The 12,665-nt window shown below is 43.5% G+C and overlaps 1 protein-coding gene across 1 annotated transcript; it reads right to left on the minus strand.

The window, feature by feature from the left end:
• Positions 1-2,466: 2,466 nt before the first annotated feature.
• Positions 2,467-12,363, minus strand: NPTX2 (neuronal pentraxin 2; the record flags this gene model as incomplete). The annotated part of the gene is made up of 5 exons (XM_083872905.1): positions 2,467-4,050; positions 5,213-5,392; positions 6,891-7,135; positions 10,312-10,528; positions 11,911-12,363. 5 exons carry the CDS (start codon positions 12,361-12,363, stop codon positions 3,823-3,825), a joined length of 1,323 nt encoding a protein of 440 aa, XP_083729031.1. The 3' UTR covers positions 2,467-3,822.
• Positions 12,364-12,665: the final 302 nt, after the last annotated feature.

The following is a 12,665-nucleotide window of genomic DNA, read 5'->3' on the forward strand; positions in this document are numbered from 1 at the left end:
CTTGAACTCCTTGTGCAAATTTATATTTTTCTAAGCGCAGCCTTTTAGAAACAGCTATAGCCAGGGGGGCAATTAATTCAATTCTTTCCAGAAGATTTTTAGCTTTGAAAAACTCATGTATTATTTAAGCCTCACAGCTAACCATGAACATTATCAAGGTCCAACTTTCTCTTTGTGAAGGGGGAAAAAAGATCCAGGGACCTTTTGGTGAAAGATCTCTGGAAAAATCCCCAATCATCTTCCACCCCAATTCCCTGATTACCAAGAGAGACCTTTCATTCCTGGAGGAGTTAGGCAGTACCTGACTCTCTCCATCAGTAGGGCCCTTGCTGTGTCTTGCCTCAGATTTCTAAGCAGCATCAAGGGATCATTATCTTAGGCAGAAGCCTCAGCCAGATCAGTGTCTCTTTTTAGGGTTTCTGCACTCCTGGCAGGATTCAGGATGATGCAATAGAAGGTGGCTGATCTTCCCTCCCTACCTGGATAACTAAAATCAGCTGGATGAAGAATCCTCACCCACAGAGTCAGGTGCCATTAGCAAAGAAGAAATAAATCTATAGTTACAGCAGCATTTTTTTAGAATCATTACCCTGATTGAGAAAGTGCCAGATTTAAGCATGTAATACAACACAACAGCTTCACTACTGACCTGCTTTTCACCTTTGGGAAAGGCCTGAGGGAAATCAGGTCTCTGAAGCAAAACAGAATCAGTTTCTCCCTGGCAGTCCCATGTATTCACTCACTGGGGAAATGTTGTAAAAATGGGGGTAGAGCTTTGCTGGTCTTCCCTGCTTTTCTGAGATCTAAACCAGCAGCTCAGTGAGCAAGTGCAGCCCAGCCAGAAGCTGCCTGGATGCAGGAGTTGGTCTCCCATGCACAGGGGATCCCAGAGGCAGAGGTGATCCTCCCCCCCACCTCAGACAGCAATTGTGGAGCTGGACCTCTCCAGCAAACTCAAAACACATGAGACAACTACATTTTCTAGTGGCCAGGCGTACAGGCAAACAACTGGTCTTTGAAGAAATATAACAGGATTTAAACACACCAAATGCTCAACTTGTTGTCAGCCAACAGCCAGTGCACCAAGGAGGTACAGAGAGGATGGTGCAATTCAGAGACTGAAGAGCACTTACAGCCAAGCAGACCTGGCCAGTTACAGCTCCCAGGATGTTGGCTTGGTGGGAGCACTGATATTTTTAGGAGTCCCAGCTCTGCCTGATTTAAACACATTTCCTAGAAATCTGCTTTACTGAATGCTCCAAGTGCTGTCACTCAGCTTTCTATAAGTTATTACTTCTGTGCATTCAGAGCAGTTTGGGAGCTGAAGGTTGTGTTGTCAGTGCCACACTCCATAAACAATATAGATGCTGGAATGTGGCAATATTTATTCCTGTTTTGCCATCTGCTTATATATTCATACAAAAGATGTGAGTCCCAGGATGTGGAGCAGCAGTGTGACAGCCACAGCTTTCCACTCCCAAGATAAAGGTAAAAAAATCAACACATCTTTTCTTCTTAATGAAAAGCTACCATTGCACAAAAGAATAGGTATGTATAGATATGTATTAAAAAATAATGAAAGAAACCCTTTCCAACAGAATATATACCACTTCCCTTTGGCTTTACTTAAGAGTCAGTGTCTAAAAAAACCCAACAAACCAAAACCTTCCTCCAGAACCCCTGCCATCTGAACTATTTTATGAGTAAAAACCAACCCAACCCAACAAAGTACAGCCCCCACCATTAACACCTTCCTCATGTTCTCACTCAGGTGCATATGGCTAAACGCTGGGGGTGTGTTTAAGTAACTCTGAATGAAGATCAACATGGCCAATAGATGAGCAAAGGACCTCTCTCAGCCAAGCACTGGACTCAGGCTCCAAGCTGGTGTTTAAAACAGCAGACTCCACCACCCACATGGGCTCCAGGACAGTCAGCAAAGCGTCCAGGACAATTTCACTGTTATACCTTTTAAGAACAGAGTGAAATATGTGTAACTCGAGTTTCGCTCCTCCGGCCTCTTTTGAAAAAAGCTGATGAATAAAGTGGATTAACTGGAGGGCTGATGCCTCTTCTGGGCACCATGAGGAGCCCACAGGAGATGAGAATTTCATACTTTTCCTCACAACACAGATTCTTTTGATATGAAGCGAGTTTTGTGGTTTGTTTTTCCTTTGGGCAGGGAAAGTATTGTTGGAGGTTAGGGGTGCAGTGTGTGTGTATTTTAAAGCCAATCACAATGAGAGCACTTCAGACATTTAGGGAATAAATTGAAGGCATTTAGGGAATAAAGAAATCTTCTTAGAGGACTGTACTTCTACCAGTCTAGAGAGACAGCAGGTAAACACATAAAAGTGAAGAAAGAATATTCAGCGTCTTGTGTGACTATAAAAGAATTAAGAGACTCATTTTACAGTGCATTTTAATTAAAAGTTCATTATAAGAATTTTCTTTTAAGAACAGCATACTACATATTCATGGAAATATGTAACTTTACCCTACAAATGGGACTGTCACCATATTATTCTTACAATTCAAACATATGAAAAATAAAATATGATATTTAGCTTTATAAATTCCCCCTCCCCCCCCTTTAAATCCTTTTTCTTTTAAATAGCAAAAGTATTAACTCTTTCCCAGTACAGTGCATTTGCTATCTGCGAGCCACAAACCAAGTAGTCACATCAACACCAAGGAAACAGCAACATTGTTTGCAAAATATTGAGAGAAAATGATAAAAAAATATAGTGGTCAGCCCAGTGCTTACAGAAGAGACAGTCAACAAGAATTGAAAAAGCAGCACATTTTCATATTACATAGGACCATTGTAATAACATATAAACCAGTGCAGAAGACTTTTATGCTGGAAAAAGAGATAGCAATTCTCAGCAAGCAGAAACTGAACTTTGGCACTTGCTCATAAAAAGGCCTTTCAAAGCAAAACAAAATGGAAATTCACTTAATCACAGCTTGTATATTTAAAAAAATAAAGACATTGAAGCGAGAGAAACAATAGAGAAAAGGGTACAAGCCAGGTCACTAGGAATTCAGTAGATTCAGCCTACAAAAAATACAAGTACAATCTTTTTTCCACCCACCTATGCTGGGATCCTGGCTAGCAAAGGACAGGCTTTGGGACAGAACCTCACCTGAAGCATCTCTGCTTCAATGGAGCTGTGCTGAATAAACAGCCCTTTCTTCAAATTGAACTGGTACAATGTGTCTCAAATACATCATCTCTTTATCATAAAATAACGATTTCTAATTGCAAATTAAAAAGCAAAAAAGCCTTGCACTCAGACAGTGGCTGTTCTGCTCTACCCACAGCTGCACCATAACCACTGCAGTGTAAGGATTAAGTGATTTTTTGTTTTAAAAAGGGCTAAAAAAGAATGGCTTCATTTCGAAGGGGAGACAATAGACTGGAAGGAAGGGTTCACATTTAGTCTGTTAATCCTGGTGCTGTCAGCCCTGCACATTATCAGGGACATGAGAGTGAAGTGTGCACACTGTCCTCCCTCACTGCAGAAGAGCTGATGGTCTAAGCTCAGGCCCAATCAAAAGGCTTCTGCAGGCCAAAGCACATTTTTGGATCAGGCCATAAGAAACCAAGGGCTGCTCTAGCCAAGAAATGCTCCTTTCATAGCCAGGCTCAATGCCCCAAACTAGCAGCTATCTTTGCACTGAGGCAGTTTACTCAATTTTTTTTATTACTCTTTCAAGGAGTTAAGACTGGGGAAGGGCAAGGAGAAAAATAAGTGCTTCCGATTGCACAGAAGATTGTCCTACTAAAGGGGGCACTTGGATGGGAAGTGATCACAGCTACAAGTCAAGCAGACGCTCCTCACATGTCTCCACAGGCCATTTAGTAGCACCTCCAAACACATCCACGTTGTTATCCACCCAGGGGATGATGTTGCCAGGCATGTTGATGGAGCAGTTGGCAATATTCATGATGTCTTCAGCTTTTAAGACCCTGTCCCATATATTGAACTGGCTCATCTCCCCAACAAAGGCTTGAGTTGCATCAAATCTTCCTCCTACTGTGTCCTTTAGGCACACAAGAGTTAGGATTAGATGAGAAGGTTATTTTGGCATTTTCTTCCTCAAATTTGAAGTCCCTCCCCACCCAGCCCCACTGCTAGAGAGAGGCGCAGAGTTAGGTTACAGAGGTGAACAAATTCTAGTTTCTAGAAGGGCTACATTGAACAAGGAATCGTATCAGAACAACTGAGGGCAAACAGTGGTGACTGCAAAACACCACAAAAAGGCTGCACATAAACAACCTTGCCCTCAAGCAGTAGAGCAGGAAGGCAGCTTTAAACTTTGAGGCTAATTTAAAAGCCACTGTGCAAACTTAGCACAGGGCAACTCCAGCAAGAACTGCACAGATATATAAGGTTACCCTGAAAGCTTTATGCCTATAGATTAAACCATCACTGCAGCCCTTGCCCAGTTGTCTGCAGGGACTGTGAGATGAGATCTTTGGATCTAAATACCCAGGCTTTGTCTGGCTGTAACAAATGAGTGATTCAAACTGCCACTGCACAATCCTAGAAGTGTCTGCTTGCTCCACTCAGTACCCAAGGACAGAAATCACTCATTTTTAGTGATCACAATGACACGGAGCTGATAGCACAGGACAGAACCCAGCACAGTGCAGGCAGAGATAAAGGAAACCTGACAGACACTCACTAGTGAGCTGCAGCATCTGCTCTGCAGAGTGTATTAGGATACTGAACTTGCACTTGTGTCATTTATGCCATGGGTAAGTCTCTACTAAAATCAATATCAAGACAAAACTAATTTTTCATTGCTCCAACTGTGAGCCTGGGAATCCTGAAGAGAGGCTACTTATTACAATATTTGCTTCTTTTACTAAATGTATAATATAGGTAGAGAAACATTGCGAAGCCAGGAGCCACACAATTCATTACTTATGAGATGTTAACTAGAAAGGCAAGCTTCAAAATCCTTTTTTCAGTATTCTAAAAGGACTTATTCTTAACCCCAACATGAATATTCTGAGTATTTAATAAGCAAAATAAATATACCAATGTGTGATTTCATTAAGTATTTTTTGCCTTGTTTCAGTCTTTCTGACACTGTATACAACAGAACCAAGTGTTTAACAGAGAAATTCTCACAGCTCTTATCTGTTTGGGGAGTTTTGATTTTGTTTAAACCCAGGAACACCCTGTCATTCACTCACCTGTTCCTGACCCAGGATCAAGACACCTCCAGGTTTAATTGGATGCCAAGGAGCAAGATTCTCCCCAGTGCCAAGCTTCTCTCCATCCTGAAAAGCTTCCCACATTCCATCTCTGGTTGTCCACGTTATACAGATATGATGCCATTTTCCATCACTGATGAAGAGAGGGAGCTGGGCAACCTACAAAAACCAGAAAAATGTATATGGCAACCCAAATCTAGCAGTTCAAGACCAATATGAAAAGAGAAACAGTACTTACTCTGTCTTCAAAAGCAAAAACTTTATAGAGGCAAGAGTTAGTCCACATCCTACTTTGTAGGAGTCCACAGAATCATTACATGAATTAGGTTGGAACATCCCTCCAAGATCAGAGTGCAATCATTAACCCAGCAGTATACCTCTTTTAAATACCTGCAGGGATGGTGACTCCACCTCTGCCCTGTGCAGCCTGTTCCAGTGCTTTGCAACCCTCTCAGTGAAGAAATTTCTCATATCCAATTAAAACTTCCCCTGGCACAACTTGTGGCCATTTCCTCTTTCTGTTGCCTGTTACTTGGGAGAAGAGACCAACCCCCATCCTGCACATTAATCTGTGGCATTTGTTGTTTAAATCTTAGTGCTTAGTGAGCACTTAACAGTGCTCATGTTAAGGTCCTCTTAAAATCGGGGGTTGCCAGCACCATTTGCAGTAACAACTTTGACAAATGGATCTGTCCGCTACCAGGAGAATTTGTGGTTCTAGACCCCACAATAAGGAGAATTCAGCTTCTTTAGGAGTTTGATCTGAAAACCTTCTCAGGTCAACATCAAGACACAAGTGCAGTGGGCTATGGACATGGAAGAAATAAAAGCCTGACAGAATACTGATATTACAGACATAATATTGAAGAGAAAAAAGTTATTGCTAAAGACAAGCAGACTCAGGTTTCCTTCTCTTCCACAAACCATTAAAAATAATTGGTTATTGATTTGGCAGGATGATAGGACAGTTAAAAGTCCATAATCAACCACAAGATGAACTACCTGAATGTGTAGCAAACACCTGATCCCTCAGAGAGAGTTACCAGGAAACTTAACTGAAGGTAAGGAGAAAGGAGGTATTTAAATACTGGTTTAATGATAAGTTTCAATGTTTTCTTCAAGCTTGTCAGAAACCATCAACAGTGTATGAAAGTCTGAAAAACTGTATTTAAACTGACGTTCAGTCACTAAGCATAACAAAACCAGACCATTATGTGGAGAGCCTTTTGCTCTCCATCTTCTGCAAGATTTATTAAGCATTTGTAACTCCTACAATTAAAAAGACAGAAATAGAGCAGCTGGCTTAAATCTCACAGGAGTTGCAATAGTGTGGCTTCAAATTTTGCTTGTTTCATTAAAAAACCAAAAAAAATAAAAGAAAACCCAGGAAGCCAAGACCTGCTTGTAACTTCAGACAACACAAGTGTGTGCACATCTAATGTCAAGCTGCTTGGTCTCAACACAAAAAATATCTGTACAATTTAACTTCTGTTTCAAGTGCTTTTATGAACTTGCAATCAGCAAGTGGACAACAGACAAGCAGACAGCACCACCTCAAAGGCTTCTGTCAGAGGGAAGGAAGGAGTCCATGCAAAGGTACCAAGGGGTCAGGCCTTGTTCTGGTTATGTTGAAACCAAAGAGTTCATCAAGTCTCACCTTATCGTTAATTAGCAGTTCAATTGGATTATTCCCCCACTCTATGAGGACAATCTCATTGGCTTGCCCAGGAACAGCATATGAGAAGGGAGTGCCAATTCCAGGAGAAGCACTTGACCTCAGCCACAAGCACACAGTGAAAGCATAGAGCTCTGGCAGAGTCTTCTTGATCTTCCCATACAGGTAGTTTGTGCGGAGAGGGAGGGAGACTTTGAATTCATCAGGTGACTTAAATGCACTGCTACCTAGAATCACATGGAGCAAAAAAACAAAAAAAAAACCCACCTTAATATCAAGAAAAACAATGTATTGGTAATTCAGGCTAAAACACAATTGATATTGATAATCTTTGGTACTAATCACTTTAGAGAGGTACAGGGAAAAAAGTATATTGAAGTAGTATTTACTGAATGTTGATTTTGCTGCACACAAAAATGCAAATAGATTTTATCCATGTTGTGATAATTATTTTGTTTATTTCTCCTCATTTAGAGCAAAAGAATAGATGGTAGGCAAACTTTTTCATTGCCTAGTTCATGGGTAGAGGCCTCCCTATTTCAAACAATTCAAACTGGTTTAAAAGATATTTACTGTCAGTAAAATGGATTCTCTGCTATGTTCACTATTAGAGCATCACAATGCTTCACAACCAGGATTTCTTCCACTTCTCCTGCTACACAAGCAGCATCCCTGTGTTAAGATCTCAGGCTAACAAACAGATTAACACTAACATTTTGAGCAGCAAATTTGAAATAAGACTGCACTGACATAGTCCAGAAAGCAGCTACATTCAGTAGAAATGATTTCTGTCCCATCAACTGATGGGATCTCAAGATCTGAAGAGGTCAAAGTGATCTGAATTAAAAATGCAATATCAAGCTATGAACTATGGGAAGATTAGACACTTGATTTAATATAAAAGCAGAAAATATTATTTAGCTTTTTCTAAAAAAGTGATAAAAACCAGTGAGATATTCTCAGACATGCTTACAAAATTGAGAATCCTTTAGAGCAAAACTTTCTGAAGTTGAAATACTCTGTATCATATAGTTACTTTGGATGCTCATAAATAATTTTTCAGAAGTATTAAGAAATAAATCCCACATTGTGCCACAAATTGAACCTCACAGTTCTGCAGTAATGTCACCCTCAACTTCTTAGCTGCCTGTTCTTCTGAGTCTCACTCACTCATTTCCTTTGCTCACATTCCTGAAACAAATTCGATCCCCTTGTCAAACTTCACACTCCAGTCCAAATGAAAACCTGTTGTCACAAAAGGTTGCCACAATTCTCATATGTATTTTTTAAACCATTGGCATTGATGGCATTCCTCATCTCTGAAGCAACTGAAGTGTTTTGGCTGCATTTTTCACAGAATGAGGGGGTGGGAGAAGAAAAAGCTTCTCTTTTGCTTGAATCTGTCTTGAGGAACCTTAGAGACCTGAAGTGTTCTAAATGGTAAGCAAATAAAAAACACCAGACACCAGGGTCTTAGGGTTAATACTGAACAACCTCCATTAGGCTGCCACAAGCAATCTCACATAGAAAAAACAGTAACATACCCCATTAAAAGAGCTATTATTTTTGGGCTAGATGGGCAAAAAATATTGTTACTCCCTTTCAGATACAGAGAAAATAGGTTTAGACATAGTAAATGATCTGTTTGTACCTCCAGCAAAGCTGGGAATCACACTGAAGTCCAGCACTGCTATTTGGAGGATTATATCTCCTCTTTTTCTACTGCATCATCTTCAATGGAGACAACCAGTGAAGAATTTAACAGAAAACTTCAGGAACCACAACAGGTGTACAAGTTTTAAACTCTTCTGCCCAGCTGATAACTAAAACAGCTGTCATAACTGCAGATAAAATCCAAGGCTTACAGTGCCACCTCAAAGTTTGGTTTTTTTCCTCTATTTAGTCTCAGGCCAATGAGGGCACTCTAGTTAGTTGTGGGGAAGAAATGCTAAACAATACTGCCTTTTTAATAAAAGCACAATAGAAGTACTATCAAATACTGGCAAGATCAAATATTGTCTGTATTTAAAGCACAAAACAATAAGTTCTTTCATCATTATTACCGTCACTTTGATTTGGCAGAGGAACCAGAACAGCTAAGCTGTACAGTAATAGAGAGCAAATTACACTAGTAAAAGAAAGGCTGTATCTTGGTTCCTGTCCCAAATTCTTCACTTCTCCAGAGACTTAAAACAGCCCTCACTCCCCACATACAAAAAAAAAATAAAGGTGGGAACAGGTTATTTTTAGCCTAACTGAATTACACATTCTTGTTCTCCCACCACTCTCTCTTTCTGATATGAGTCACATCTTTCAGAGACAAGGACTATCTATACTTGACTCATAAGACATTAACAGGCCACTAATTCTCCATAACTTCAGCTGCAGGGTAAGCTTTATCTTGGCTCTCAGGAAATACTAAAAGACAGAGCCAGTAGAAAACCATCTTCCTCCTTCCCTTTTCCCCTCCTTAACTCTTTTTAGAGGAAAGAATAGATACAGTATTACACACATGGGGCCATTAGGCTGCATTTGTAAATTAATGAGATATGCATGTATGTACCATGTGGAAGGCATGTCCATTAAGCTGCTTTAAAGCAGAGAGTTATTCACCTCGGAAAATCATTTAAGGACTGGGCAGTAATAATTACTGCAACTCCAGCCCTATACAGTCCACTCTGTACATGTAGACAGTCAATACACAAAGAGTTCTGGGACAGACATTTGTAATTCAAATAAACAGATTTTACTCAAGCAGGAAGATTTCAGTAATAATTAAGCCAAGAATCAGAATGAATGACTAGGATTACGAGAGTGTCCCCCAGTGGACCATGTGTAATCTACTGTAAACTCTGAAGGCTGTAAGCTTAGAACAGAGCATAATTCAAGTATTTGCAGTTACCCAAAGTCATAACCAGTAACAAAAGGAAAGGCCACCATCAATACTTCCAAAGCAGCAGGAAACAAAGCAGGTGTAAAATGCAATTCATTACATTAAAGGTAGTTGTGCTAATTAAATTTAGCCCATATGACTCCCAGTCCAAATAAAGGCAGCTCTACTCAGATGCATGTTTGACATTATGTAGCTATTTACACTCATGTCATACTTATTCCTATCTCCACTTGCCTCCTTACAGATCTTTCCATCCCACAAACACTAAGAGTTTCATCCTAGCCACCCACACATGCCAAATTAAGAGACAGGAAGCCAAAGCCAGGCAACTGCCTGTCAAGCAAGAAGCCTGAGATAAAAGAAAAAGGAGAATCCAAGTATTTGCACTGTCACCTACTATTCAGCCCAGTACCTTAATGCCTTTCCCTCAAGGCCCACACTTAGTCTACTGCTCTGGAAGGAAGGAGTAAACAAAATTAATCAGGATGGGGAAGCATTTAGAGAAATTACCTTTCTCTAACTCAGACACTCTTTCTAGCAAAGCGTTCAAGGCTGTCTCTGTCTTCTGCCGGTGTGCCGAGGTCTCGTTGTGCAGCAGAGACTTCTCATCCTCCAGCTCGGCCACTTTGCTCAGGAGTTGTCGCTCCAGGTCCCCGAGGCGCCGCTGCAGCATCTCCCGCAGGTCACCGGGCAGGGCTGCAGAGGACACGTTGGCTCGGAGCTGGTGCTGCAGGACAAAGCACAAGGGGGAAAAAGAGTTGTCATTCCTGAAACAGAAACTGTGAAATGCAGATGTGCCCCCGGTTCAACGGCGGAAAGCAAGATTGTGGAGCTGTCCAGCAAGCACAGAAGATGTATTGCTTTTTAGCATTTCTCATGCTCGGAGCTTTTATCAGCAATGGAGCTTAACAGGTCCTGAAACAAAAGGGCACTTTTGTTAGAGGCTTCCAGCACTTCATATGAAGGAGTTTTCACAGATTTAAGTTTAATAAAATCAATGTAGGGAGCAGGTCCGATGCACTTCTATTACTACACATACATGTGGCACATCGGTGAATTTTTGCTTTACTTCCTGTTAGTGACACGGCCAACCGAAAGAAACAGAAAAACTATCACTTCAGTTTAGATTAATAAATTACGTTACTTTGAAAGCAGTTTTACCAAACAAGATGCTCTTTATATCAATCCAAGTATTAACCAGTGAAAGAAATCTTATTCAAACTGAAAAAAGAGGCACCTCACGCTCTCAAATAGCACTGGTATCTTTAAAGATACTAAAAAACACTTCCACCTACCATGTTATCCTAGGAGTTTCTCTTCCACAAGGCTAAAAAAAATGCTTCAGAAAGACAGCAATAGTAACAAAAGGATGTAATACTAACAGCTCATTCAAAACTGCACTTGCAAAGCAGCACTGAGAACAGCCGTTCAGAAGTTACTCGCCATCCTCACATCAGCACTGAGCGGAGGACAGCAGGAGTACACACACACGCGGGGCTTTCAGGGTGCAAAATGCAAAACACGAGCACAAATCCTGTGAGACTCCTCTCTATGAAACATTTGCATGAGCAGCACTCAAACCATGGGCGCTGTCCAAAGGCTCACGGAAATCACTTATCGGTGGGCTTGGAGCAAATCCCCTTTCTGTTCAGGGGCGCACAGAAATCGGGTTCTTTTTATTCTGTGTCAGCCCTGAGTACATCATCTTATCTGCACCATCTGCCCAACACAATCTCCTCATTTCCACTGGCCTGTTCAGCACCATATGCCGAGCTCTTACTGCCCAAGACGTCAGCTCTGTACCTCAAACCGCACGAAGTCACATCCCCAGAAAGAGAGATTTACACATCATTAATACAGAACCTAAGCTGATGCCGAGCAGGGAAACCATAATCTCCCCCCCACCGCAGTGGGAGAACACATTCAAGAGCAGCCCCTTAGGGTTTTTTACCAATAAAGAGAAGAGATCAATGACCGAGAGAACAGGACAAGCCAAAGGAGCCGCTCGCCCCGAGTCTGGCCGGTCTGGCTCTCTCTGCTCGGGGATCAGGGCACGACTCCTGCCCGAGGTGCCCGCTGGACGTGAGGCGGCCCCGGGCCCGGCCCTACCTCCAGGCTCTCCAGGCGGTCCTTCAGGCTCTGCATGGTGCGGCTCAGCTGCTCGATGACCTGCGCCGGGTCCCGGGGCAGGTCGCCCATGGTGTCCTTGCCCTTGCCCACCTCGTTCTTCCACGCCCCCGCGGCGGCCTTGCCGTCAGCGCCCTCGCAGCGGCTCAGCTTGCCGGTGAGCTCCCGGATGGCCTCCCGCTGGCTCCCGATGGTCTCCTTCTGCTGCAGGACGGTCTCCCGCAGCTGCAGCACCGTGGCTTTGAGCTCCTCCTCGGGGGGCAGCGCGCCGCCCTGCATGGGCACGGGGGGCAGCGGGCAGCCCGCGCCGGCGGCCTCCAGCGGCAGCGAGGTGCACACGAAGCGGCTGCCCGGCGGGCTCTCCTGATCCCCGCCCGGCGACCCCCGCCCGCCCGCAGCTACGGCGAGCAGGAGCCCGGCGGCCACGAGCAGCATCCCGGCTGGCGAGCGGAGCCGGCGGGGCGGCCGGGGCCGAGCCGCGGTGCCAGGAGCGGGTCCCGCCGCCCCGTCCCGTCCGTCCCGTCCCGTTCCCCTCACGCCGCTCCCGCGCCCACCGCCGGCCGTGCATTTTATGGGCATCGAGGGCGCGGGGGGCGGGGCCGGGCTCGCGCCGCGCGCGCTGGTTGGCTGCTGGCTGTGCTGACGTCAGGCGGGGCGGGGCCGGGCGGGCGCGGGGTCCCCGCGGCGGGGCAGCCCCAGCCCGGCCCTCGCTGACCGTGTCTCTGCTGACACCTCTT

This window comes from Zosterops lateralis (genome assembly GCF_965231275.1).
Source record: "Zosterops lateralis genome assembly, chromosome: 15".
Taxonomy (NCBI): Eukaryota; Metazoa; Chordata; class Aves; order Passeriformes; family Zosteropidae; genus Zosterops; species Zosterops lateralis.